The 24,003-nt window shown below is 48.7% G+C and overlaps 1 protein-coding gene across 1 annotated transcript in view; it reads left to right on the forward strand.

Moving 5' to 3' along the window:
* Positions 1 to 1,565: 1,565 nt before the first annotated feature.
* eps8a (EGFR pathway substrate 8a, signaling adaptor) overlaps positions 1,566 to 24,003 on the forward strand; it is a 34,285-nt gene continuing 11,847 nt past the window's right edge. Inside the window, exons 1-16 of the mRNA XM_080537780.1 lie at positions 1,566 to 1,602; positions 3,933 to 4,000; positions 9,218 to 9,285; positions 9,526 to 9,687; positions 11,119 to 11,268; positions 12,997 to 13,079; positions 13,588 to 13,724; positions 15,374 to 15,447; positions 17,011 to 17,137; positions 17,372 to 17,460; positions 17,597 to 17,671; positions 18,325 to 18,473; positions 18,836 to 19,031; positions 20,713 to 20,864; positions 22,173 to 22,284; positions 23,047 to 23,187. Coding sequence (XP_080393906.1) covers positions 9,256 to 9,285; positions 9,526 to 9,687; positions 11,119 to 11,268; positions 12,997 to 13,079; positions 13,588 to 13,724; positions 15,374 to 15,447; positions 17,011 to 17,137; positions 17,372 to 17,460; positions 17,597 to 17,671; positions 18,325 to 18,473; positions 18,836 to 19,031; positions 20,713 to 20,864; positions 22,173 to 22,284; positions 23,047 to 23,187 — 1,677 coding nt within the window. The 5' untranslated portion in view covers positions 1,566 to 1,602; positions 3,933 to 4,000; positions 9,218 to 9,255. The remainder of the gene's footprint in view (positions 1,603 to 3,932; positions 4,001 to 9,217; positions 9,286 to 9,525; positions 9,688 to 11,118; positions 11,269 to 12,996; positions 13,080 to 13,587; positions 13,725 to 15,373; positions 15,448 to 17,010; positions 17,138 to 17,371; positions 17,461 to 17,596; positions 17,672 to 18,324; positions 18,474 to 18,835; positions 19,032 to 20,712; positions 20,865 to 22,172; positions 22,285 to 23,046; positions 23,188 to 24,003) is intronic.

Raw genomic sequence — 24,003 nt, forward strand, 5'->3', positions numbered from 1 at the left:
ACAAATAAAAAGTTATTATTATATATCTGAGACTCCATTAGATGGTTTGGTAGATGACCCCATGGTCTGGATGGATGGACAGGTGGTCCGTGTCCAGGGTATAGGGATGTAATTAGGCTGGATTCTCCATGTGTGCCCCTGCTGTTCACCCCCGCCTCTCACCCCTTACCCAGGGCCTGCTGTGAAGGCCTCCCCGTAGCGAGCTATTCTTCACCTGCCCGCCAATCGTGCGATTTACCTATGACCCACATCTCCCAGATTCGTAGGGGGGTTTGAAGACTGGGCTTCCCTGGGGAAGGGTGGGCCCAAACGGGATTAGAGCTTAGCGTTAGCTTAGTTTAGCCTTAACTAACTAAGCTTAGCCAAGACCTAATACTTAAAAATGAACGCTGCAGTGAGAGCAATGAAGGAAAGTGAACAGTGAGACAAACGCCAATTAGAGTCTCTCAGTCAGTAAACCCTGCTGTTTTCAGAGAGAGACACAGAGAGAGAGAGAGAGAGAGACAGAGAGAGAGAGAGACACACACAGAGAGACAGACAGAGACATATATAGAGAGAGAGAGAGAGAGAGAGACAGAGAGAGAGAGAGAGCTGCATGCCCTTATGATAGTGTTGCATTGACGATGAAAAACAAGATGCTCAAGTAACATCTCCTTCAGGCAGTGTTAATCAGCCATTTCTGTGCTTTGCCATATCCATGAGATTCATGTTTGGGGAAACAACAGCTGGTGAATGTGACGAGCCTTCTCATAAACGCACCAATGCAGATGCGTTTGCATTTGCGTTTGTTCACGGCTGTGAATTGAACGACACGAACCTGAACCATGATAATGCACCATGTCACAAAGCAAATGTTGTTGGGAGATTCACAGCTTGAAAGTGCACCTGAAAAATCTCAAATCTCAGAGTCTCAAAGGAATGTTTCCAACATCTTGTAAAATCAAACACCATGAAGAATTGAGGCTGTTTTGAGAGCAAAAGGAGGCCCTACCCAGTATTGGTATAGTGTTCTTAATCAAGTGCTCAGTTGATTGTGCTCAGTCCAGGCGTTAGTATCACATGGTTAAGCTTATGACACAAGACCTAGACTGCATCTATCTAAAGATAGGGTCATGTGATCTTTGTGTTGCTGTTTTCCTCATTGAGACATGTAGGAGAACTGTGCCGGGATCAGGAGTAGATAAGAGGTTTATATCGTCTCGTATGGCAGTATGGTCAACGAGGAGGCGGGCTCCCTTCACGGCTTTGATCCTGCCCTGTCCTCTTGGTCTAACGGTGGATGCTTTGGTCTTCCGTGGGGGAGACCCGGGTTTGACCCCTGCCTGGCAACTTTGGAAACCCTGTTCATTTGTGTCTTGTGGTGTTTTTTCCTGTATTCATCGCTTGTTAGTGATGTTTTAGGCGTCCCCCCTCGCGACAAAGCATGTAGGCTCTGTACAGCAGAGTGGGTCGCTGTCTGTGTCTGAGTGGATGTTTGACCGGTCTGTTGTTTCTCCTCTGTGTTTGTCCCAGGTGACTCTTCTCTGTGACGCCTAGGATGAACGGGTACGCTGCCCCCACCTACCCCTCCGGAGGGTTCGGCTCCCACACCTCCCAACTCAAGTGAGTCTCACACACACAAACTCACACTCATTCACACATACACACACACACACACACACACACTCATTCATTCATTCACACTCACTCACTCACTCACACTCACACAGACACTCACACACACACACACACACAAACTCACACACACACACACACACACACTCACAATCTCACTCACTCACACACACACACACACTCACAATCTCACTCACACACACACACACACACACACACACTCACAATCTCACTCACTCACTCACACACACACACACTCTCACTCACACAAACTCACACACACACACACACACACACACTCACAATCTCTCTCTCTCACACACACACTCACAATCTCTCTCACACACGCACACACACACACTCACAATCTCTCTCTCACACACACACACACACACACACAATCTCTTTCTCTCACACACACTCAAAATCTCTCTCACACACACACACACACACACACACACACACACACTCACTCTCTCCTCTGTTCCTCCAGTTTGCACGACACCACTGTTGGAGAGAAGGAGACTGGCGTCACTCCTTCCCTCAGCTCAAGGGCTCAGAGTCAGAGTCTGTTTCCTCCTGGCCACGTATTCCGTGACCCCGGAGCGCTAATTGATTAAGTGATTTAATTGTCCAGCTGATTTCCCAAAGTATGGCGGCTCTTCATTGGATTCCTCTCAAAGTGGTGGGTAATGACATCATGCCATCAGGCTCTAAGTGTCGGTAGTAATGGACCAGTAATGAGCTGAGGGGTGTCCCAAAAAAACAGCGCCCATGACTAAATGATACCGCCCCGCAGAAACCACAGAGCTGGACCTCACCAGGGAACTTAACTTGAATCATTAATAACTTGTGATTGTCGAGTCAAACGACAATCAGGAAGAAACCTCACACGTACAGCTACGGAATAAGCGTTTGCGTTTGACAGGAAAAGAGCCTCTAACTCTTTATGAATAATTCCGAAAGAGTTTCGTGACTAATCGTTTTAACGTCCTTATTTTATTCAGAAAAAGAGAGAGAGGGAGAAAGAGAGAGAGAGAGAGAGAAAAAAAAGAAAGAAAGAAAGGAAAACTCTCAACACTCCATTGAGTTGAATATCAATGACATCCCCAGCTCCAGGTCACTGCTCCCCCTGTTTCCCTCTGGAACGCCTCAGTGGGGGGGGGATGGTGGGGGGGGGGCAGGGGTGGTGAGCTGAACCGCTGCCCTCTGAGCCCAGAGCTGCCAGCAGCTCTAATTGAACACATCCATTATTAATCAGCTCCAACCAATTAGAATAAGCCTGGGAATCAGAGAAAATATCAAGTATCCAGAAGCTCATTAGCACCCGTGACACTTGAGCTCCTCGGCGGGAAACAGCCCTCGCCACCCTCCCAGACTACAGACAGCCTGTCCTGGCATGGTATGGTTTGGTCTGGTCTGGCATGGTCTGGTCTGTCCTGGCATGGTCTGGTTTGGCCTGGCATGGTCTGGTCTGGTTTGGCCTGGCATGGTCTGGTCTGGTGTGGTCTGGCATGGTTTGGTCTGGGTCTGGTCTGGGTCGGTTCTGGCCTGGTCTACCCTGCCGGCTGTCAGTACTCACACAACCCTGACAACAGGCAATCATAGTTACACACACACACACACACATATTATGCACCACACGTATCACACACCACCACACACCACGCACGACTCATCTGTCTTTACACAACCATCTGGTTAATCATCACCTCTTTCTCTCTCCCACTTTCCCTCCCCCTTCTGTCTCCCTCTCTCTCTCTCTCTCCCACTTTCCCTCCCCCTTCTGTCTCCCTCTCTCTCTCTCTCTCCCACTTTCCCTCCCCCTTCTGTCTCCCTCTCTCTCTCTCTCCCACTTTCCCTCCCCCTTCTGTCTCCCTCTCTCTCTCTCTCCCACTTTCCCTCCCCCTTCTGTCTCCCTCTCTCTCTCTCTCTCCCACTTTCCCTCCCCCTTCTGTCTCCCTCTCTCTCTCTCTCTCCCACTTTCCCTCCCCCTTCTGTCTCCCTCTCTCTCTCTCTCCCACTTTCCCTCCCCCTTCTGTCTCCCTCTCTCTCTCTCTCCCACTTTCCCTCCCCCTTCTGTCTCCCTCTCTCTCTCTCTCTCTCCCACTTTCCCTCCCCCTTCTGTCTCCCTCTCTCTCTCTCTCTCCCACTTTCCCTCCCCCTTCTGTCTCCCTCTCTCTCTCTCTCCCACTTTCCCTCCCCCTTCTGTCTCCCTCTCTCTCTCTCTCTCTCCCACTCTCCCACTCTCCCTCCCCCCCTCTCTCTCTCCTTCCCCCTTCTCTCTCTCTCTCTCTCTCTCTCTCTCCCCTCTACAGTGGCCATGGCTCGCAGTCCACTGAGCCCCCAGAACGCAACGCCAAGTCCAGTGCTAAAGCCCTCTACGGTAAGTACCTCTCTCTCTCTCTCTCTCTCTCTCTCTCCGTCCCTCCCTCCCTCCCTCCTCCACTCTCCAATCCATTGTCTCTCTGAACAGATCATCATCATTAGTTGCTCCAGGATCTCTTTGTTCAAAGTGACACCCCTGGCGTGGCAGAGCAACAATTTACAAGTCTAGATCGGCGTGGCAACCTCTCAAAACAACAGCCTGACTGGCGCGCACGCCGGTCCTCTCATCTCATTAGCCTTGACAACCAAACATGATGGTCGGTGCCGGCGTCATTACGCAGCGAGTCCGTACGAGCGTGTCTTGCTCGTGAGCATCGTCCTGCCCCCTCAGTACGTCCTGCCCCCTCAGTACGTCCTGCACCCTCAGTAGGCTCTTCATACCAAGCAGCACTCTGAATAGGTGTGATATGTAAAGCAGGTGGATATCCTGCCTGCCACTGCTGTTTTGTCTGCTGCGATGAGCCCTTCTGTCAGGTGTGTCTTATCTTTGACACACAGCTGCTCTGCTCCCCTGGGGAGGGGTGGGGTTGGGTGGGGGGGGTGTATTGACTCATGACCTTGTCCCCCCCCCCCCCCTCTGTTATCACCCCTAGCGCTGAGATATGAGGGATGGGATGTTGTATTGACGTGTCTTTTTACTACTGTCCCTCGCTCGCTCTCTCCGGATGAATTGTGGTTCGTTTTTATTGTTGTGTCAAGTTGTTGGTAAAACATGCAGGGTTGCTGCTACGCCCATCTGAACATCTTTTATGTCTTACACATAAATACACACACACTCTCACACATAAATAAATACACACACTCTCACACATATAAATAAATACACACACTCTCACACATATAAATAAATGCACACACACACACACACACACACACACACACACACACACACACACACACACACACACCTACCTTCTTAACTGTGTTCAGGGGTTGTTTGAAACTAGAGAGAACCAGTATGAATATCTGTTAAAGGGGTAAACTTGTGGAATAGTTGTGACAAACAGTTAAGAATGCATTTTTATTTATTTATGGTAAATAAGATAAAGTATGATTCAGTTTTGGGCTTTTCGGTCATTTTGTTGTTTTTGTGACATTTCATTTAATGCCGTATTGATATATATGACTGAAATAAACTAGTACACACACACACACACACACACACACACACACACACGTGTTACAGTGAAGTCATTGGTAACCATAGTGACATACAGAGGTGCTGCTATGCCCATCTGAACATGCCTTATGTCCCCTCACACCCCCCCCCCCCCCCCTCACACACACACACACAAACACACACACACACACACACACACACACACTACTACACTATCTTCTACAGGAGAGAGTGCACCTCCCCACCCTCAGAAGTTGGCCATGGCAGTGTGTGCTGTGTGGAGAGAGAGAGGGAGAGGGAGAGGGAGAGAGAGAGAGAGGAGAGAGAGAGAGAGAGAGAGGGAGAGAGAGGGGGAGAGAGAGGGGGAGAGAGAGAGAGGCAGGGAGAGAGAGAGAGGGAGAGAGAGGGGGAGACGAGAGGGGAGGGAGAGAGAGAGAGACAGCCTGCCGGATGTTGTTCTCCTGCAGCAGCCAGGCAGTCTCAGCTGTCTCCTCTCCTGGCTGCACAGAGGGCCGCCCGCAGGTGCGCCAGACTGAAAAGCTTTTAGCCGTGTGGCCAGCCCCCCCCCACCCCCTCAGCCCCCCCCACCCCCTCAGCACCCCCCACCCCCTCAGCCCCCCCCCACCCCCCTCAGCACCCCTCAGCCCCCTCCCACCCACCCCTCAGCCCCCCCAACCCCTCAGCCCCTCCCCACCCCCTCAGCCCCCCCCACCCCCTCAGCCCCCCCCACCCCCTCAGCACCCCTCAGCCCCCTCCCCACCCCCTCAGCCCCCCCCACCCCCTCAGCACACCAGCTGTGCTGCTTCTCCCATATGTGTCAGTAGAGAGTAGCCCCGCAGTTCTTGATGGCCGGTGCCGGAGGCTGTACTGTAGAAATTGGAGGACGGGCACATGCCTAATGCACATGCTAATGTAATGCTAATGCATGGAACGCTGTCAAAGCTCTCCTCCATTCCGTTCCATGCCATGCGATGAGTCCTCCTGTCCTCCGGTTTCTACCTCCGCCAGCCTCCGCTGGGTCGTGGCCAGTGAGGGTGGGGCAGGAGTAGTCACTGTGTGGGGGGGGGAGAAGTCACTGTGTGGGGGGGGGCAGGAGAAGTCACTGTGTGTGTGTGTGTGTGGGGGGGGGGGGGGGGGGGGGGGGGGGGGGGGGCAAGGCTGGCTTTGTATGAAACAGCTGAGAATTAATCACTGCCATGTCTACAGATAAGAATAATTATTTAATTCATTCAGTTAAATAAATGGTAAATGGACTGACTTGTATAGATAGCGCTTTATTCCAAAACGCTTTACAACGGCCTCTCATTAACCCATACATTCACATTCATACATTCACCAATGGTGGCAAGCTACCATGCAAGGCGCCGGCCCCGCTCATTGGGAGCAATGGGGTTCAGTATCTTGCCCAAGGACACCTCGACATGTGGCCAGTCGGGGTTCGAACCGCCCATCTGCGGACCTTTGCGATCATTAGACGCCGGCTCGACCTCCTGCGCCACAGCCGCCCCAGTTCAAATGTTTGTCCTTGCGGTGAATGTTGTTCACAACTCTGCATCAATATTGTCATGAGTGTGTTTATTGGTGTTTACAGTATTGGTTCCAGGCTGTTTTTGGGCCTGCAGTAGATAGCCTGCCAGAACTAGATTCTGCTGCCAGCACTGCTGACAGGAATTTCCTTTGACGATTTTTGGTCCACATGGTTATGAATTATGAAACTCATGTTTGTTTGCTGTGCTTTCAGAAGTGCGGTTCTGAAGTTGGTCATGTATCAAAGTCTATATTAGTCATTAGTGGTTCACCAGTGCTGGATGAGGTTGATTCAGACTGATCATTGCCTCTCCATCACCCCTCCTCCCCTCCCCCCTCCCAACTTCTCTCACTCTCTCACTCACTCTTCACTCATCTCTCCACCCCTGCACTCAGGAACGGATGGAATATACTTCCTCCGCACGTCTGCCAAACATAAAAAGAAAGGTAGAGGCTGTGCGTGGGTGTGTGTGTGTGCGTCAGTGTGCGAGTGTGTGCATTAGTGTGAATGTGCGCGCATTAGTGTGTGTGTGAGAGTGCGTTTGTGTGTGTGGTGCAGTGCCAAGGCTTCACAACCCTCTGCAAAACCAAAAGAAAGGTTTCTATTTTATATGTTAAAAAAATGATATATATAGTATATACATATAATGAGATGTACTAGCCCAGTGGGCAAGAACATAAAAGACAGACACAAAACTGTGAGTGATGAGTATTAAACGGTTTCTTTTGGTTCTGCAGAACAGACTTAACCCTGAAGTCCTCTCTCTCTCTCCCCTGAGAGCCTCCGTTCTTTTCTTAGAGAAAGGCTCCGTCTCATTCCAGAAAGTTCTTCCTTTCTGCCTTCCCCTCGTTCACGGATGTCCGATGATTGGGCTGGGTATAATTGAGTAGCTCTTACCTAGTGACTGCTACGTTGCTACGTAGCTTTAGACCTATCAGATCTGTGAAAGGGGGGGGGAGTAAAGGAGGGCGGATTGGAGGGAACAACATTCTGGAAAGTCCTTCAGTCTCTCCTGTGTTTCTCTCAGAAGAACGTTCTGGAACACTTCGCCTGAATCCTTCACCAACAAGCCAACTGTCATTAACAGTCATAACATCTGCTGCTGCTGATGATGATGAGGTTATGGCAGACTTATGAAGGGTTCAGGCAGAGTGTTATTAGGTAAGGTACAGGCAGGGCTCCAACAGTGTGTGCGTGTGTTGCTGTGTTTAACATCTCATCCTCGATTTCTATTCTGTTCTAGGGTCCGTGTTAGCAGCCTCCTAAGGTCCACTGAGACCATCTCTCCACAGTCCAATACGGCGCTGCCCCAGATAGGACTAGACTTTAGAGTATTGCCGCAGGACTCGCAATACAGTTGGGCAGGACTCCTCATACACGCCACCGATTTATGTCGCTGCAGTCGTATATGCTTCGCTGCGCTCGTGTGGCGAGACGGCAGCACTCTGCGGCGTCGCCATGGTGACTTCACACCGCCGTCGGTCGGACGTGACGGAACCCCGACATCGTCCCGCGCTAAGGCGACGAGCACACCGCGTCCTCCTTACGTAACCCCCGGCGACATCCTCCTCCAGCCCCTCGTCTTCGTCACCATGCTAACCCCGATGCCACCCTCCTCAGCCCCCACGACAGTAATCCAACCCCTGATCCCCTGCCCCCCCCCCCCCCCCCCCCCGGCCCAGATCCTCTTACACACACACACACACACACACGCACACACACACACACACACGGCCTAACAGCCTGGCGTCTGTAATTATTGCGTGTGTGCGTGAGAGAGAGCAACAGTGTTTAATGTGGCTGACCTATCGGATATGGAGCCGTAGATGAAAGCCCAGATAGGACGCGTCGTTGAGCTGTTACATAGATCGCTGTCCTGGCGCGGCGCCAGACGTGTTTGTTGCGGTTAGACAACATGTTTGGCTGCGACTGTGACGGGAATAGGAGTTAATCGCACAGACAGTCTGGCAGAACAGAGCCGATTCGATTCCTGCCCCTCTGAAGGACTTAGGGAGGCCTGATCCAATCAATGTGGATGCAGACTGATCCAATCAGTTGATTAAATAATACTGTTTTTGCTCCTATTGTTTTGTTAATTGTTTGCAATAATAGCCCTGCCATTATCCTTAATCATATTGATTAATCAGCACGTACACTATCATCTGTTGTGTCGTGCAGTTAGTTGGTTAGCATAGGGTGGTGGCATTTAAAGCGGGACGGACTGCGTTGTTTTCGTGTTAGGGTGAAGCCCCTGCGGGGTGTTGTAGAGTAGACAGGTAGAAATGCTCTTCTAACTGTTGTGGTGTTGTTTTTGTTCCTTTGGGGTGTTTGTGTTTGTGTGTAACTCCTGATATTCCCCCCCTTCATTCTCCCCCCCCCCCCCCCCCCCCCCTTTCCACCTTCATTCTCCTGTGAAGGTCCATGTGTCCTAAGCCAGGATGATGTTGCTGTGATATGTTGCTACACGTAGGGTGTCGACGGGGCTACCTGTCGTGTCCTAGTCTCTTGTGGTGTCCTACCAGAGGGGGCGCTATTGACGGTGTTGACCTTGTCCCGTCTTTCCCCAGAGCAAAGGAAGAACTACACCAAGAACAGCATCAACAGCATGACGGACACGTCTCAGTACCACGTGGAGGTGAGGCGCGGGAGAGGGACGCAGGTGTCATCTCCCCTTACGGCCAGCCATGATTCACTTCCATCAATCAATCAATCAATCAATCAATCAATCAATCAATGCGTACAAGTGTAATCTCCACTCACTGTCAGAGATGATTCAATGATGATCAATCAATCACTATAAATCAATCAAACGTTCGTTTGTAGAGCACATTTCATGCAAAAATGCAACACGATGTGATCCCCCCCCCCCCCCCAGCACCTGACCACGTTTGTGATGGACCGGAAGGAGGCCATGATGACCATCGAGGACGGCATCAGGAAGCTGCGTCTGCTGGAGGCCAAGGGGAAGGTGTGGACCCAGGACATGCTGCTGCAGGTGGAGGAGAAGACGGTCAGCCTCATCGACCAGGAGACCAAGGTGGGTGACCCCGGGGTGTGGGGTGGGGGTGGCAGGGTTCCCACACCTTCTGAAACATCAAATTCAAGCACCTTTCAAGCCTTTCAAGGACTTTCAAGACTCAATTCCCTCAAATTCAAGGACACAGCATAGTTTGAGACAGAACTAGAGAGAGAGGGGGGGGAATTCAAGCACTTTCAATGACCCATGTCTATTTTCAAAAACTTTTAAGACCTTGATTTCTTTTTCTCAAATTCACAAAAAAAGGATTTCAGGGACCCGTGGGAACCCTGGAGTGGGGGTGGGGGGGTGACAGCCTGGCATGTACAGTGATAGTGATAGATAGTCCCGACTGTACGGATCCCTGTTGACACGGGAACTCCCTTCGTTCCAGCTTGACAACCATTAATTCAACCGACAGTTGAGTTTTTTATTGTAGTATCTTTTACATTATTTTTAAAAATTGTGTTCGTATGAGTTAATTACCTTTTTTATAAGAGGCTTACACTTTTAGACGCTTTATGTTTGACCTACCTCCTCCGTCACCTGTATTGTTCTGGTATTAAGGAAGTTATGAGGCCGCTCCTAAGGCTTATACAGTTACATTTCTGTGACTTTACTTCCTGAGCCTCGTCAGACTTCTAACTGTAGTTGATAAGCTGATTCTCTCTCCTCGTTTTTTCACCCTTTACTCCCTTTTCTGTTCCGTTTAAAATGATACTTTGATTGTGCTGACTCACGACATCTCCTGTTCCTCTGAGCCAGTCATTTTAGCTGGATGTGTGACTGGTTATACCGTACTAAATCTTTGACGCTTCCTCACAAGCTCTGATATGGCTAGCCTCTGTACAGAGACGACTGTTACATCACGACCAGTTCCTCACTGACTCTGTGACTAGCCTGCCTCTTTCTTTTTATTATTACTAGTTATTTTTTCTGAGTGTGGCAGTCCCACTCCTATTTTTCATTTTATTGGACAGATATAGTGAAGACAGACAGACAGGAAAGTAAGGAGAAGACCAGAGAGAGAGGGCATGTCAGCAGGGCACGGGCCAGATTCGACATGGGCATAAAGTGTGCACTGAAGACCACTGGACCACCCCAGGCCACCCACCGCCTTCTGCGTCTGTCTAACCTCTCAGCTGACGCCTGTACGTTGGGTTAACACTAGAAAATGTGCCCCCTCTTTACAATGCTCAAGCAGCTATTTACACACAACGACCACTAGTTGGCCGCTTGTAAATTAGCCTGCTTCCTCCACAGAAAAACTGCAAAATAGCTTTATACTAGCTTATCCTGATGTGATTTTGAAAATGTAAGGATACTGGGTGGTAGAACACACATACAGTATCTAGGAAAAATCATGAAAGGAGGGTCCTGAAATTTGATTGAGTGCAAAGATATAAACATTTTTTTAACTCATGGCTGATTAAGTGTTAATTGTTGTGGTAGAATGAGCTGGAGAACTTCCCCATGGCAACCATCCAGCACTGCCAGGCGGTGATGAGTGCCTGCAGCTACGACTCCATCTTGGTTCTGGTGTGTAAGGAGCCGGGCCAGGGCAAGCCTGACCTGCACCTGTTCCAGTGTGACGACATCAAGGTAAGGCCGAAACCACACTACTGATGACTGGCTGTGTGTGTCTGTGTGTGCGTGTGTGTCTGTTTGTGTGTGTGTGTGTGTGTGCGTGTGTGTGTGTGCGCGTGTGTGTGTGTCTGTTTGCATGTGTATGCCTTTGTGTGTGTGTGTGTGTGTGTGTGTGTGTGTGTCTGTTTGCATGTGTATGCCTTCGTGTGTGTGTGTGTCTGTCTGTCTGTCTGTCTGCATGTGTGTGTGTGCGTGTCTGTGTCTGTTTGCGCGTGTGTGTGTGTGTGTGTGTGTCTGTTTGCGTGTGTGTGTGTCTGTCTGTCTGTCTGCCTGTCTCTGTCTGTCTGTCTGCATGTCTGTCTGTCTGTCTGTCTGTCTGTCTGCATGTCTGCCTGTCTGCATGTCTGTCTGTCTGCATGTGTATGCCTTTGTGTGTGTGTGTGTGTGTGTGTGTGTGTGTGTGTGTGTGTGTGTGTGTGTCTGTTCTCATGCTCATGCTCATTCACGCTGAAGCACCCTCGAAGACCATTTACCAGATTGCATTGCCTCTTTATGGCAGATTTCATGTTTTATGACTGCATAATCAACGCGTTACCGCGTATAAACATGAAGTGACTGATAGTAAAACGTGACAATGAATCAGGCTGAAAGGTGGTGTTGCCCCCTGGCAGGAGTTTGGTTCAATACTTCCTCAATGTGTCTTTGGACGATGTCTCCTGCTGAGGCTGAGCTGATGTGATCAGGGGCCGGTTGCATAAAGATAGATTAAGACTGGTCTAAGCCTTAGACTAGTCTTATATTCTCAGGTTAGACCAGTCTAATTAAGACTGCCTGTTGCATAAAAAATAAGACTGACTTATTTTGAGCTAACACTGTAACGGTAAAAGCGCAGTAAACTACTTCACTGGTTAAAACTGCTAAGCAGTATACTTTCTCCACATTATATTCCTCCAATATAGATACGTTTTCAGCAGAAGAAAATTGAGTTTATCTCTCAGGTCTTCTGCCGCTAGGTGTAGCTAGGTGTAGCTGTTTCGGCCGCCATGTTAGTTTTTTTCGGTCAAGTGTCTTATTTTACCTAGAATGCATTGCCTGACAGGCTATCTAAGTCAGTCTTACCTTAGTCACTCATAGGCTAGCTTTATGCAACAGGAACATTTTGGAGTCTGTAGCAAGACTGACTTTAAGTGAGATCTAAGTCTAAGACTGGGTCTATGTTTATGCAAGCAGCCCCAGATGTTTCTGCAGTACGGCAGATGAGTGTCTGGACCGCCAGGGAGTGCTGTCTCTGTTTCATACCTGTTATGTATATAACCAATAATGTCTATAATTCCCAATAAAGAATGGAGGCAGAGGCGGCGAAACACTTTGATATATCTCTGTAGCTTTACTGAATAAACCACAGGTATACAGGCATGGTATCACTTCCGCATCTAACCGGGCAACACTCGTTACCTATACAGCTTTTCATCATTCCAACTACGGTGGTCCACATAGCTAAAAATAACACTTCAATACATAACAATACCTCTCTGAAGTCGTACGACTACCATCACTTTATCACTATGACTTTATTCTACTTTATTATTATTACTTCTTACTTTACTTATTTTACTTTAATTCTATTATTGTTGTCTATTTTGTATCTGGCTGCAATGCCGTTGTTGAAGAAGTCAAAGATGTTTCTCTTGTGTACCTGTAGGTTGGACGTAATAAAAGCAATTCTGGTTCTGATTCTTCCAGGCTAACCTGATCCAGGCGGATATCGAGAGTGCCATGATCGACTTGAAGGGAGGCAAGGTGAAGAAGAGGCCGGAAGCGCTCAAGTAAAAACACCTTTACCTCCTGTTCCCTGTTCTGACTCGTTATGCTGCGGCTGTGAACGGGCTGTGTGGGGGTTTATGGTTCGATCGACTGTGTTTTGTTGTTTTAATAGATACTTTGGTACCGTGACGATTGTCTTCGATTGGTTTGATGGGCTTGTCATGACTGGCTGTGTCTGTCTGTCTGTCTCTGTCAGTCTGTCTGTCTGTCTCTGTCTGTCTTTGATTGTATGACTGTCTGTCTGACTGCCTATCTACGTCTGACTGTCTGTCTGTCTGTCTGACTGTCTCTGTCTATCTGTGTCTGACGGTCTGTCTGGTAGTAGTCGCTCTGTGAGTAGAGGGCTGCAAGGGAATTTTCCTGGATGCACAGTGTACAGGATTTTTACCTTTGCCTGCTTGCGGCTCTGTCATCATGTGAAGCGCATTGAGTCACATGGTGTGAGAAATGCGCTATACAAATAAAACTTGATTTGATGTCTGACTGTCTGCCCCCCCCCCTCCCTCCTAGAATGATTCTGAAGAGTGACGGGGCCATCCCTCCGCCCCCCGCGTCCCCCGCCCCCGAGCCCCCCGCCACCCTCACCCAGGTGGACGTGAAGAGCAGAGTGGCCGCCTGGTCGGCCTGGGCCAGCGAGCAGCAGGACTGTGAGTCACCCACCTCCAGTGTTGCCAGATGGGATTGTTTTCCAGCCTAACCACAGTCTAAAAGCCGCCCAGTGTGATCATGAGTACTAGCCTAATTGGGCGTTGCCCATTTTACATTGACATTTACATTTTTGGCATTTAGCAGACACCTTATTCCAAAGCGACTTACAATCAATACATTTGACTAAGGAAGTGAATCATCAATTCACCAGTTGTAGCAGGAGGTGTAATCTAGCTCAGGCCAGGGGCCACTGGCAGTCGTCATGTAAAAGTCTTTTTTTTGTTTTGTTTTTTCGCTGGAAAGACAGTACAAGGGGGACACTGAAGAGACAGTACAAGGGGGGCAGTAGAGTCTTGGGAAGCATAGTATAGGGGAAAAGCAGGTGTCTCAGGAGACGTAGTGCTGGGGGGTGGTAATGAGGGTGGTAATGTCTCAGGAGGAGCAGTTAAGGTGTAACCTGAGGAGATGGGTCTTCAGTCTCCGACGGATGATGGGTAGTGACTCTGCAGTTCTGACAGCTGTGGGAAGCTCATTCCACCAGCGGGGAGCCAGTGTAGTGAAGAGTTTCTCCAAGAAGTCTCCTGTGTCCAGAGAGTTCTGTATTTTGTTGATAAGAGCTGCCTGGAACCAGTCATGTTTTTTTTAGGTTCAGATGAAGTTCTTCTATAGACAGTAGCAGGGATTTAGACAGTGGGTCAGTGACTCCAAAGAGCCATCTGTCCTTTTCTCTCTCTCTTTCTCTCTCTCTTTCTCGCTCATCATCATTTGGGGGGAGAGCAATTTGTTTCGCTGCACATTTTTATTGTTCCAGTATGTCTCCACGAAATGTAATTGCGCATAAAACCGACTGAAATCGGTTGTAATTTGCATACTTTTTAAAACTCTACAAGCTCAAATTAAAATGAAATTGATTAAGAAGGGAGGAGGTTTTTCTGCCTCGCAGGAACCAGGTGGCTTATGGCTTTGTTCTCGTACTCGAGAGGGGGACTTGTTCTGGAAAATAATTACGCCAGTGTTCAAGTCCACGGAAAGAGAAAGAGTTAGACTTTTAATTTGTAATCTTTTTAAACTAACTTTTCATTAGAGGAGTGGTGAAGTGTATTTGTTTGTAACTAGAAACAAGCTAGAATGTTCCATCAGATCTCTGAAAGAGACGTTATCTAGTAATGTGTGTATGTATGTATATATATATATATATACTGTATATATATACAGTATATACTGTATATATATATAATGTATGTTATTACTGTATAATGACTAGTAATGGGACTAGTCCTAGATAGATACTGTCTAACGAAAACTGTAACAAAAGAGGGAACTGTAACAAAAGAGGGAACACAATGTAGATAGAAACCAGTGGAGGCTGGTGGAGGTAGAAATCGGAGGATGGCCTAATGCCGTATTCCATGCGTTGGTGCATTACAACGAGCCCGTCCTCCGATTTCTACCTCCACCAGCCTCCCCTGACAGAAACGTCTCCAGTGCTTTTGATTTCTGTACCACAAGCAGTTCTCAGGTCCACAGAGGTCTTGGTCAGGTCATCTGGATACTGTATATCTGAACACCATAGTCAACAGGCCCAGTCTAATCTGCCCTGTGTCCCCCTGGCCCAGTCTAATCTGCCCTGTGTGCTTCTGTCTGACAGATGACAAACAGAGGCTGTACTCAGAGCATGATGAGCCACCAGAGATGATGGCTGCCAGAGTGGACAGAGACGTGGTGAGTCCGTCTGTCTGTCTTTCTTTCTGCTGGCCTGCCTGTCTGTCTGCATGTCTGTCTGTCTTTCTGCCTGCCTGCCTGTCTGTCTGTCTGTCTGTCTGTGTCCTGGTAGTGTGTGTGTCTGTCTGTGTCCTGGTAGTGTGTCTGTCTGTCTGTCTGTCTGTCTGTGTGTCTGTCTGTTTGTGTCCTGGTAGTGTGTGTGTGTGTGTGTGTGTGTGTGTGTGTGTGTGTCTGTTTGTCCTGAATGATACCATACATCCCCTTCCTCATGGTAATCACAGTGTAAGCTCCGTCTTAGACCAGGAATGTTAGTCAGAGGATACTGAGCAGAGGCAAGAAAATATTCTCCTGTTTGTTGTTTTATCCCGCGGTACTCCAGACAGACGAGCCCAGCTGGTGTAACTGGCCTGGGGTCAGTTCTCACTGGCTAGGCTGATGTTGGAAGTGTGGTAGAGACTTCTAAATGCGAGCACGGGTGGTAGTTTGGTTTCAGTACAATATAAAAAACATTAGATTTCTGTAGGTAGCTGGAATAGCAGGGCAACTGTGGTCACCGAACAAGAGAGAGGTAAAATGTCAAGCGCTGAAGATGTCTGTACTTTGGTTTGTTTGTTAATTGCTTAATCATTAAGTAAAGTCACCTTGATTTGAGCTTGCTTGTGTAAATCATTACTGTACCGAATTACATAACGCCTCACTCTCTTTAATACATTTGGAAACCTGGAAGTTAGTGAAATAATCAAATACACGCGCACACACACACACACACACACACAATCTCTCTTCTCTCTCTCCTTTTTTTCTTTCTCTCTCCCACTCCCTCCCTCCCTCCCTCTCGGCCAGCAGCAGGGGAGAGATAACCCCAGACTGCTGAAGCAGAAGGAAAGCCAGAGTCATTCACTCTAATTGACGACAGCGGCTTCTCCTTAGTCAGCAACAACTCCAAATCACATTCTGTGCCTATTCTTGTAAATGAAATTAGCCCGTACATTAGGTTCTGTCTCTGTTCATTTAACTCAGTAAACACAATCAAGCTTACACTACAGGGGGGCTGTGGCCTTTTAAAAAACCATTGACTTTTCCCCTAGCAAATACAAGTGTCTTATGTGTGGCCTTTCATTTTTTGTTATATATATATATAGTAAGTAAGTAAAGCTTTATTTATATAGCTTATTTCGTACATGAAATGCAACTCAAAGCGCATATATATCAATAACATCTACAAATGTCTTAATAAGATCTTCAAAACATCATTAAAGACACCAGCCGCCCTGCCTATGCACTATTCACACTCCTCCCATCCCGAAAACGCTATAGAAGTATCAACTCACACACCACCCGCCTCAGAAATAGTTTCTTCCCACAGGCAGTCAGGTTGCTGAACAGCTGAACCATGCGCACTGCACTTGGCACTTTCCACCCTGCACTAAGCACCTTGTACTGTATTGTTGTTTTGTTTGTATTGTGGACTATGTTTGTTTGTGTGTGATACTACAGAGAGAGATGAGGCTGAAGAATTTCATGGTATTAATACATATGACAATAAACTTATTTTTATTCCAGCAAATCCTGAACCACATCTTGGACGACATCGAATTCTTCGTCACCAAACTTCAGAAAGCGGCGGAGGCGTTTAACGAGCTCTCCAAGAGGAAGAAATCGAAAAAGAGCAAAAAGAAAGGACCGGGAGGTGGGTGGCAACCGACCGACCAGACATAATTAAAATCAGGAAATGATTGAGAAATCAATTAGATGTTATTATTAACCTAACCTAGATATCGGATTGTATTTGTCTCCCCTTGGTGGTTTTGTCGGGCGTCTGTGTTTGTTGTTTTGGCCGTGGAAGTTTCCTAATTCTTTTAATTTTAGTCAGATTCTCAAGTACAGTTACTGCAATATCTGACACGGCCATTTTGTCCACCAGAGGGCGTGCTAACACTGCGAGCAAAGCCTCCCTTACAGGACGAGTTCGTCGACTGCTTTCAGAAGTTCAAGCATGCGTTCAACTTGCTGGTGAGAGACCCAAAGCATAACACTTTGAGTGAATTTGTCGTACTTTGCCTTGTAAATGTACTATTAACTGTAATGGTCAGATAGACAAGACAGTGTTGTGCGTGCACCAGCCAACGATTTTCCCTTTCACTCGCAGGGGAAGTTGAGATCTCACATTCAGAACCCAAGTGCTGTGGACCTGGTCCACTTCCTCTTCACGCCACTGAGGATGGTACGTCACCGTGACGACTGTCCCTTATGTCACCTGTCCCCTCGTCTCACCTGTCCCCTCGTCTCACCTGTGTGATTAGAATAGATTCAACTTTATTGTAATTTCAGAGTACAAGTACCAGACAACGGCATGCAGTTCAGCATCTAACCAGAAGTGCAGATAGTGATATAAAACATGATATTAAAACATGACAGTGATGGGTACACTATGGCAAGTACGGTAGTTAGAGGTACAGTATATATAATTTATAATTTAATTAATTTTGCCATTTAGCAGACGCTTTTATCCAAAGCGACTTACAATTACGAATTACAGGGACATTCCCCCTGGAGTAACTGAGGGCTAAGTGCCTTACTCAAGGACACACTAGTAGTGGTGTGGTTTCAGGCGGGATTCGAACTCACAACCTTCCGATCACAAGTCCAACTCACTATCCACTAGACCACCACTACCCCATATATAAGAGATGGATAGCAGTAAGCTATGTACAGTTAAGGTAGTTATGTACAGTGTATAAATAGAGATGTGTAAATAGAGGCTATAAAGCGGTGTATAAAGCACTTCCAGTACAGTGAGTTCTGTGTGTGTGTGTGTGTGTGTGTGTGTGTGGTGTTCTCACCCCCTGCCTGTGCCCCCCCCTCCCCGCCCCCCAGGTGGTCCAGACCTCAGGCGGGGTGGACCTGGCCAAGAGCGTCCTGGTGCCGCTGTTGACCCAGGAGGCCATCGACTTCCTGCACTCGGCCGGCACGGCGGAGGAGCGCCACCTGTGGGTGGCCCTGGGGGAGGGCTGGACCAAGTGCAGGTAAGGTAACGGCGGCGCCGCTCGTGGCCATCGCGGGGTTAAAAGTCGTGTCTGGGGGGGGCTCCACATCCCCGACGTCACTCCAGTACTCGATCGATCTCTTCTGATCTCTTCTGACTGGTCCCGGTTCCGATTTCTCTCCTTCCTCCCTCCCTAGCCAATAATTGATCATTTAATCTTAATCCCTCTCCTTTAATCACGTTCATACAGAATAATCAATGTTTTATTTTTACATTTTATTTTATTTATCTGCTTCCTTTGTTCAACGGACGATTGAGTCTTGAGAGGGAGCAGTTAAAAGAGGGGATGTCATCCGTCCTTCCTTCCCTCCCTCCCTCCCCCCCCTCCTCCCCCCCCCGTAGGCTGGAGTGGCCCAAGGACCACTACTTCCCTCCGTGCACGCTGCAGTTCCGTGACGGCTGGGAGCCCCCTCTGCTGGCCTACGTGGGCCAATCGCGGGAGCAGGAGCTGACCCACCTGGCGGCGGCGCTGAACCACGCCGAGCTCCAGAGGCAGGAGCAGGAGGAGGAGGCCGGGGGCAGGCTGCTGGCCCACGAGGTGAGGCCGTAGGGCGGGGAGGGGAGGCCGTAGGGCGGGGAGGGGAGGCCCGTCGGGGGGGGGGGGGGTGGGGGTGGAGGAGTGGAGTACAGAGCGTGAAATGGCTAAGATGTAGAGATAAAGCAAGCTGACAAGAAAAGGGGGGGGGGAATGTGGATGGAAAGAGTACGTAGCTCTGTTGGTAGAGCATCATGGCGGTAAGAACGCTTCGGTTGTGGGTTCGATTCCCCTTCTGGGACAACCTGGTCTCACACGGCAGCCGTCAGGATTCGACATCTGTCGTTCGTCTCCAAACGTCGAATTCCGACGAGAAAACGAGCTCTGAAAGCGCAGGGGTGCGCCTGTTATGTGCGCCTGTCGGGCTGCACGCCACATTTTGAGATACAAGCGCTTCTTTTTGAGATATTAGCTGTAGGCAATAATAATAATAATTAATTATATTTATATAACGCTTTATTAATGCAAGTGCAATCGGGCTAACGTTACTCATTCTCGCAGTTCCAAATGAATGAACGTTGAAGCGCTTGTATCTCAAAATGTGGCGTGCAGCCCGACAGGCGCACATAACAGGCGCACCCCTGCGCTTTCAGAGCTCGTTTTCTCGTCGGAATTCGACGTTTGGAGACGAACGACAGACGTCGAATCCTGACGGCTGCCGTGTGAGACCAGGTTGTCTGGGACCATATATACTGAAGAATGTATGCACTTCACTGTGAGTGCAATGTAAGTCGCTTTGGATAAAAGCGTCAGTTAAACGGCATATATGTTATTATACATGATATTATTATCATCATCCGGGGTGGCGAGAAACAAATGATGTTTTCAGGCGTACTGCAGCTGCATTTCAGATGCTTCTTAGGCCCGCTGATATCCACGTGTCTCTCTCTCTCCCCCTCTCCCCGTCTCTCTCTCTCCCCCTCTCCCCGTCTCTCTCTCTCCCCCTCTCCCTGTCTCTCTCTCTCTCCCTCTCCCCGTCTCTCTCTCTCCCCCTCTCCCCGTCTCTCTCTCTCCCCCTCTCCCTGTCTCTCCCTCCCCCTCTCTCTCTCTCCCCCTCTCCCTGTCTCTCCCTCTCCCTCTCCCTGTCTCTCCCTCTCCCTGTCTCTCCCTCTCCCTGTCTCTCTCTCTCCCTCTCCCTGTCTCTCTCTCTCCCCCTCTCTCTCTCCCCCTCTCCCTGTCTCTCCCTCCCCCTCTCTCTCTCTCCCTCTCCCTGTCTCTCTCTCTCCCCCTCTCCCCGTCTCTCTCTCTCCCCCTCTCCCTGTCTCTCTCTCTCTCCCTCTCCCCGTCTCTCTCTCTCCCCCTCTCCCCGTCTCTCTCTCCCCCTCTCCCTGTCTCTCCCTCCCCCTCTCTCTCTCCCCCTCTCCCTGTCTCTCCCTCTCCCTGTCTCTCTCTCTCCCTCTCCCTGTCTCTCTCTCTCCCCCTCTCCCTGTCTCTCCCTCTCCCTGTCTCTCTCTCTCCCTCTCCCTCTCTCCCTGTCTCTCCCTCCCCCTCTCTCTCTCTCCCTCTCCCTGTCTCCCTGTCTCCCTCCCCCTCTCTCTCTCCCCCTCTCCCTGTCTCTCCCTCCCCCTCTCTCTCTCTCCCTCTCCCTGTCTCCCTCCCCCTCTCTCTCTCTCCCTCTCCCTGTCTCTCTCACTCTCTCCCCCTCTCTCCCTCTCTCCCTCTCTCTCTCTCTGTTTCCCTTCAGCATCCGGCCCAGGCGGTCCAGCAGGACTTCCCCTCTGCAGACGGGTACGCCGCCTTCGGCAACAACAAGGCCTACAAGCGCAGCATGCACCTGCTGGACCAGGAGATGGCCGTGGCCGCCTTCAAACAGGCCGTCAGCCGCCACGTAGATCGGTAACGGCCAAACGCCGCCGCCCGGGTCAACCTGACCCAGGGGCGGGGCCACACCACGGAGAACTGGCCCCACTTCACTGTCTCTAACCCCCCCCCCCCCCCGAGCTGGGGGAACTGGGTCTCTATTGGTTGGGAAATCTTCATATCTCTCTTATCTGGATTGCGATTTCTCTTGTCTCTCCCCCCCCCCCGCCCCTTGTCGTTATTGACTTACCTCGGTCCTATTGGTGCTCTCTCACCTCTTGATTAAGACTGGCCCACCTCCTCTCCTATTGTCGGTTTTAATCGGTTCTGACTCCCATCTATCTCCAATACTCCCTTTTTGCGGAGAGTATACCTTTCCACTGGAGGTAGACTTCAGAGGAGGGGCTCATTGTAATGCGTGGGATGGAATCAAACACTTTGTTTCATACCGTTCCTCTTTCCATTCCCTGCATCACAATGAGCCTGTCACACACCATGTCTACCTCCACCAGTCTAGACTGATGTCTTCAGTGAGTCTCCTGTTCAGCGTAACCATGGTAACTATGGACAAATAGGTTCCTCCATATTCCCATCGATCCTCTTCTGGCTGGTCCCGGTTCTGATTTCTCTCCTTCCTTCCTTCCTTCCTAGCCAATAATTGATCATTTCATCTGAATTCCTCTCCTTTAATCACGGTCATCCAGAATAATCAATGTTTTCTACTATCATATATAGAAACATCAATACTCCAGGCATTTGTGAATGAATGTCCTTGGTAACATCATAACGTCTTAATACGGGTACATACACGGGGGTCATAGTTCACGCTATCCTTTCCGTTCCTTTTCCACTCTCTACCTCTGATATTGAAGTAGGAACACTTCTCCGTGGTCGTGACAGTCAGTAACAGTAGGGAGTCGTTGTGGTCAATGTTTGGCTTGTGGCTGCCATCCCCAATTATATTTAGCTACCAGCATTAGCATGTAGCGCTAGTTCACCGTACGCCTGGCTGACATTGTGTTTTTATTTTATTTATTTTTTTACACTCCTATTACAATGTGCTTGACTTCCTTTTGTAGTTTTTTGGTGGTTTTGTGTGATTTAGATGATTGGATGAGATGTGTTGTTGTTGTTGTTGTCTTCATTACTGTATACCATTCTAAAGTCCCCAGCATGCTGTTGTTTTTTAAACCAAAACCATGGTTATTAAAACTGGGACATTTTAAAAGTACGTCCAGTCAATGAGGGGATTATACACGCATGATGTTATGATACAATGCCTCCTATTGTTCTCCGTGGTTCATCACATGATGCCGTAACGCTTGCCCTTGGGGTGCCTTACAGAAGCTACGAGGCGCAGGGCAGAGTGCAGCCAAAAACCCTAGCCAAATCCAAGTACGACTTTGTGGCCAGAAACAACACAGAGCTCTCCGTGGTCAAGGACGAGATGGTGGAGGTAAGGGACTGTGGGTAGGAACAGTGGAAGTTGGTCAGGTATTCTCAGTTGTAGATACTTAGTCTGGATGTGGTTACCACGTTGATTAGATTAGATTTATTGTCCCCAGGGGGAAATTCATTTTCACACCACTGTACAGTATACATATATACATACTACACTGTATAACACAGACAACAACAGACAGTACTACACATGACAGATACACAAGTACACACACTCAGCGCGGTCTGTTATTTAAGTCAACAATGGCTGTGGGAATCAGGCCCAAATTCTTTGCCAAAGCGAGCCCTTCTGCACCTTAGCTTTCTGTACCTACGCCCCGATTGGCAGTGGGGCGAGGTACAGATTGAGTGGGTGGGTGATGCCCTGTTCTATTGTGGTTGCGATTGATCATGTATGACATGTACACATGCTTAATTGTTTCAGTTGTTCTAAGAACTTCATGGAAAAAAAGGTGTTATGATTATCTGTACGGACTTTGGAGTTGGTGTTGAATTTAAACTTTATGTCTTAACTTTATATCTTAAACACATATTTTGAGTAAAGCCCAGTAGAGGGCGCTAGAGAGCAGAGAAACATCTGAGCTCTAAGGGTAAAGTGTGTGCAAAGGCGCTTCAGGTGATCCTGAATCAGTGTTTAAAATCAATCCATCAACCCGTCGATCAGACTTGATTAGAAAAGCACACTTCATATACAAATACGATGCAATGCGCTTTGCAGAAGAACGAGTAGTTTTATCAAGCGAACTACACTTCCCAGGTGCTGGACGACAGGAAGCAGTGGTGGAAAGTGCGCAACGGCCTGGGGGCGAGCGGCTATGTGCCAAACAACATCCTGGAGATCACCAGGGCAGTGGACATGACGGCCCGCGGGGAACCCATCTACAGCCATACCATACAGGTACCATACACTACCATACACTACCATACAGGTACCATACACTACTATACACTACCATACACTACCATACACTACCATACAGGTACCATACACTACCATACACTACCATACACTACCATACACTACCATACAGGTACCATACACTACCATACACTACCATACACTACCATACACTACCATACACTACCATACACTACCATACACTACCATACAGGTACCATACACTACCATACAGGTACCATACACTACCATACACTACCATACACTACCATACACTACCATACACTACCATACCATACAGGTACCATACACTACCATACACTACCATACCATACAGGTACCATACACTACCATACACTACCATACCATACAGGTACCATACACTACCATACCATACAGGTACCATACACTACCATACAATACCATACAATACCATACACTACCATACACTACCATACACTACCATACACTACCATACCATACCATACACTACCATACACTACCATACACTACCATACACTACCATACACTACCATACACTACCATACACTACCATACACTACCATACACTACCATACCCTACCATACACTACCATACCATACCATACACTACCATACACTACCATACCATACCATACACTACCATACACTACCATACACTACCATACCCTACCATACACTACCATACCATACCATACACTACCATACACTACCATACCATACCATACACTACCATACACTACCATACACTACCATACCATACCATACACTACCATACCATACCATACACTACCATACCATACCATACACTACCAT

Source organism: Nansenia antarctica (genome assembly GCF_963989245.1).
Source record: "Nansenia antarctica genome assembly, chromosome: 8".
In the NCBI taxonomy this organism is placed as follows: domain Eukaryota; kingdom Metazoa; phylum Chordata; class Actinopteri; order Argentiniformes; family Microstomatidae; genus Nansenia; species Nansenia antarctica.